The 4,944-nt window shown below is 33.4% G+C and overlaps 1 protein-coding gene across 1 annotated transcript in view; it reads right to left on the reverse strand.

Annotated features, from left to right (window-relative positions):
• The window catches only part of copb1 (COPI coat complex subunit beta 1), a 15,697-nt gene extending 12,933 nt beyond the window's left edge, over positions 1 to 2,764 (reverse strand). The window contains exons 1-2 of the mRNA XM_073837148.1: positions 2,670 to 2,764; positions 1,645 to 1,794 (exon numbers count right to left, since the gene is read on the reverse strand). Coding sequence (XP_073693249.1) covers positions 1,645 to 1,735 — 91 coding nt within the window. The 5' untranslated portion in view covers positions 1,736 to 1,794; positions 2,670 to 2,764. The remainder of the gene's footprint in view (positions 1 to 1,644; positions 1,795 to 2,669) is intronic.
• Positions 2,765 to 4,944: the final 2,180 nt, after the last annotated feature.

The raw sequence follows: 4,944 nt of genomic DNA on the forward strand, positions 1-4,944 counted from the left end.
GTGGACTTTCCTACTGGTGCAGGGATGTGAGGGAGGCGGAGCGAAAGTCCACAACACCAAACCCCTGACGCTGATTGGTTGGAACACTGTTTGTTTATCTGTGGAAAGGTTGGTAGTGCCGATTGTTTTTTTGGCATATCTCGGACCCTAGGCTGACCAGAGAGACACGGTTTTTTCACAGACAATTTATGGGGCAGGCAGCGAGCGGATCGTGAAGAAAGGTCAGCTGAATTTGACACTTTATGTTTTAGGCTAGAAATCGCTGATACAACCTTTAAGGTTGGGGGGGGGGGGGGGGGTGTCACAATAATCATTCTTTATTACTAGGGGGTTACTGATTGTATCTTTTTTTCACAATTCCGTATTTTTATCCTGATCCCCTTCTTCATATATATTCAGGGTGAAAAGTTATCTAAACTGTATTTTTGAAATGTTTTGATAATTTTGTAATACTTGAAAAATGTATAAAGAGAAAATAAGTTACAATTGGTAAGATTATCTTTAAAGGGCATTGGAAATGAATACAAATTTACACTTAATAAATGACTACTAGGGCTGGGCCGATAAACGATATCATATCGAATCGCGATAAAATTTATGTTAATAACGATGATAGGCTCTACACATTTTTTGCTCGATATGGATTAATCTAAGAGCCAATCACACAGTAGAAATATGCGACAACAGCCAATCAGCGTACAGCGTGCGTGTGCACGTCAAAGTACAAAGTTCATTTCCTACAGCACTTAACTTAACACCAGGACGACAAAAAAGCGAGAGAGAGGAAGCAGCGACGAAAGTGAAACTAACTTCGAGTTATTATCCAAAGATGTTGAAATTGTGGACAAAAAGGTAGCACGAATTCCGTTGTATATGTGGTTTGGCTACCTGAAAAGTGACTCAGAGCTCAGCTGAGAGTTTGGCGCGATTGTTAAAACTGAAACCGAAAGCAAAAAAACGCACGCGCATTCAAAAGCAATTTTAATCCCCCTTGTTTAGAGAGTGACTCCTCAATGCACGCAAATTAGGCTACATGACATATCTAGGCTGTTATTAGTATGTAGGCTATGATAGGTTGTGTATGTCTATAGCTCTGTATCATGCTTGAAATATCTGTCTCTATTTGCACTTTGAATATTTAGAGAGTAGCCTACTTAGATTATGGCTAAATTGTCTGCACTTAATTAAGAAAGAACCGTGTCGTAATTTTTTGTTATTTATACTGTAGATTGTTTCAAAATGCAGTGGTTGCCTCTAATTTAAATAGCTCTACCTATAATAGAGAAAATAAACAATTGTGTTAATAATAATAATAAATAAATAAATAAATAATTGTGTTACAAATTATGTTTTTACAATAATTTTATGTTTCATTTACCATACTCTGTCACAACTTTTATTTTTTGTTTTAATTTTTAAGGCCAAATCTGTAATCTGTTTTTGTTAATAAACTATACTTTAAATGTAATTTAATGAACCCTTTCATTTTTGTGGCTTTAGTCATTGTTGGGATACTATTTTAAAGCTGGCAACATCAACAGCTTATATCGAAATATATATCGTTATCGTTCAATATGGGAAAAAATTATCGAGATTACATTTTTGCCATATCGCCCAGCCCTAATGACTACACATGAATATTACCTAAATCAGTTTTCAAGCTGACTTCTGATGGTGGTTCAGAGTCATTGGTGACATTGATGAGTGTGTAACACACATTCTCCGCGGCTGTCATGATGTCAGCTCTTTTTCTCTTCAGGAGACTCCACTCAGAGAGAATGCCTATGAGATTTCCTGAAACACAGGTTACAACACATCATTAAAAGTTCAAAAGAATAGTCAATTAAATGACAATGTGACAACTCTATTGGCATGACGTATCTTGTTTGTAGTTTTACGTTCATGCATATGCATAAAGTGACCAAAGCACTGGCTCGAAGCACTACATAAATTAACAGTAGTAGTAATAGTAACTGTCACTTGCACGTCCCAGCAGATCATGCTATGTCAACTTGGTGGTGCCATGCAACATGTACAATAAAAAGTGTACATCATTTCAGTAATATTATTCAAAATGCTGTTTATTTTTATATGTAAAACTTTATAACATTAGCAAAAATTACTTTAAATGATTACCATATCTACTCGCCTTGTATTTACGTGGCATTCTAAAGTACTTCAAAGAACACCATGGTAAAGTTACTTCCATGGTGCAAATAACGTTACATGAAGCAGAGCCAAACTAAATGTAACGAACGTTGTTCGTGATATTTAGGGTCTATTCTGTTTACAAGAATTTTTATATAAAGATTCCGACAGATGTCTCACAGTCTGCGGCCGCACAGGATTCATTGAATTAGCAGCTAGTTTGCCATCGGTGGAAAAAGACCAATTCGTACCAAGTTCTGCAGTTATTATAAAACCAAGCGTATTAACATTAGCACTGCTGTTTAATAACACATTTGAATAACACAATTAATGTTATACAGTTATATTATTGATTGCGTGATCATTCGCCATCACTGCTACAGTAGCAGCTAGCACGCTAACAGTCTGCGATAAAAAACTAACACAGACAACCAGTGCTTCCGTGCTTGAAGTAGCACAAACAACAACAACAAATCTGAGTTTTATTAATGTGCTTTCTTGTAAAGCTGCTAATTAATTACCTTTTAAGCAGGTCTTATGTCTCTCTCTTCTTCTGTATGCGCATCCGTGTCTGGAGAGATCCTGATCCTTCCGAATGACGTGGAACCTGACTGACTTGGCCACATCAATACTACAGCAAGCCAGAAGGATCACACCACACGACGCGTTACGCAAACGCGAAAGTAAGTTGCAGAGTGATACGGTATGTTCGTGGCTGGAGTTGTGTGTTTGTGATTATGTTGCACTTGTTTATACTGGAATATTATTAATTTCGCTGTGGTAGTCAAAATAAGAAATAATAAAACCGAATGTCTGAAGCGAAAAGGTTGAATAACACAAGAAACAAACAAACAAAAAAACATAAATAATTACTATACCTTTAATTAAAATTGAAACGAAAATGGAAAATAGAAATATTGTTACAATTGGGATAATTTTGTACTATAAGGCTTTTTTTTAGAAAATGGATAGCCTATTATTATTGAGGGATTTTAAATAGGCTTAAATAGGATTAATCGCATCCAAAATAAAAGTTTTTGTTTACGTAATATATGTGTGTATACTGCATATTTTTATGTATATATAAATACATACACATACAGTGTATATTTTGAAAATATTTACGTGTATATACTTGTATTCATATATTTGACATTATATATAAATTTTTTTAATATATAAACAACATATTTTTCTTAAATATGTACATGCATGTGTGTGTATTTACATATATGCATAATAAATATACACAGTATACATACAAATATTATGTAAATGATTTTTTTGGATGCTATTAATCGCGATTAATCATTTGACAGCACTAAAATAATGTCTTAGGCCCTGCTGATGTTTTAATTTGCATATACCTCTGTTGGAAAATGTTATATATTTATATAATATTATATAATGCTATTTATATGGAAACAGAACTGGTCATTTTCTGCCAGAACATTTTCCATTCAGTTTACAGACATTTCCTGCACAACAGAGTATTATGCATAATTCAAAACACAGGGAAAACACCTGTAAAAAATCAATACAGACCTTTATGTCTTCATATAAATACAGTACACATAACCCTATTTTTTTTTAAGTGAGCACATGCATATAATGTCATAGCCTCCTGCTGAACAGCTTTCCATAAAGACTTGGAAGATATACATTAGTGTGTACATGATCCTCACATGAGAATGACTGGTGGTTTTATTGACTTGTCTACTCAACCACTTCACTTGTGCAGTTGGAATCATGGAAAAGCTCTTAAGATAGCTATGGGGATTGCAGCACAGAAGTAGAAGAAATGAAGTCAATTTCAATGCATTATGGTACCAGCATTAGTCTCCAACATTTGAGATCATAAATTAACCATAATGCGAGAACCACAATTTCAGACCAATTTTCCAGCCAAGTGCATGAATTGTTCTTGCTCATCAATATGGAATAAATATATTACATTTTCATAAACTTCTATATCTGGATCTTTTTACAAAATGTGAGTCATTTTAAGACCATTAAACAAACCATTCTTTGTGTTCACGCTTTAAAGGAAAGACCACGACTTTGTTCAGAATATGACTTCTTTTTACTTCAAGCATTGACATTGAAGGGACTTTCCCTCTTTATTTTCCCTCTTTTTTAGGAAATGGAAAAGGTGTTGACTGAACAAAGACAAAAGGGTCACAGGCCAATTTTATTTTTTCTTTATATTTCCATACTTGTCTTATCATTTCAAGATCAGTTAGATTAAGCAACAAAAGCTTCACTGAATGCTACAAAAGTGCTCAAGTTGTAACCTTGAATTAAAATAATGCCTAAAAGTAATAAGGTATGTATATATAACACTCTAACATGTTCTTAAAGGTACTGCAGTGGCTTTGTGGACAGATTCATATGCAATTAGAGAGATTTCTCTAAAAGTATGTATTTTTAGTGCTGTTTAATCGCAAAATAAAAGTTTTTGTTTATGTATGTGTGTGTGCTGTGTATATTTATTATGTATATATAAAGACACACATGCAGTATATATTTTAAAAATATTTTACATATCTATATTCATATAATTTATATTATATATGTAATATATAAACAATATATTTTCTTAAATACATACATGCATGTGTGTGTATTTATATATACAGTACACAATAAATATACACAGTACACACACATTATGTACACAAAAACTTTAATCACGATTAATCGTTGCCCAGCACTAATATTTTTTAAGCACTACTTGCCTTACACAATAAGGTCCCTTTTGTTAACATTAGTTAATGCATTAGCTAACATATTAAT

Source organism: Garra rufa, chromosome 3, assembly GCF_049309525.1.
Source record: "Garra rufa chromosome 3, GarRuf1.0, whole genome shotgun sequence".
NCBI lineage: Eukaryota > Metazoa > Chordata > Actinopteri > Cypriniformes > Cyprinidae > Garra > Garra rufa.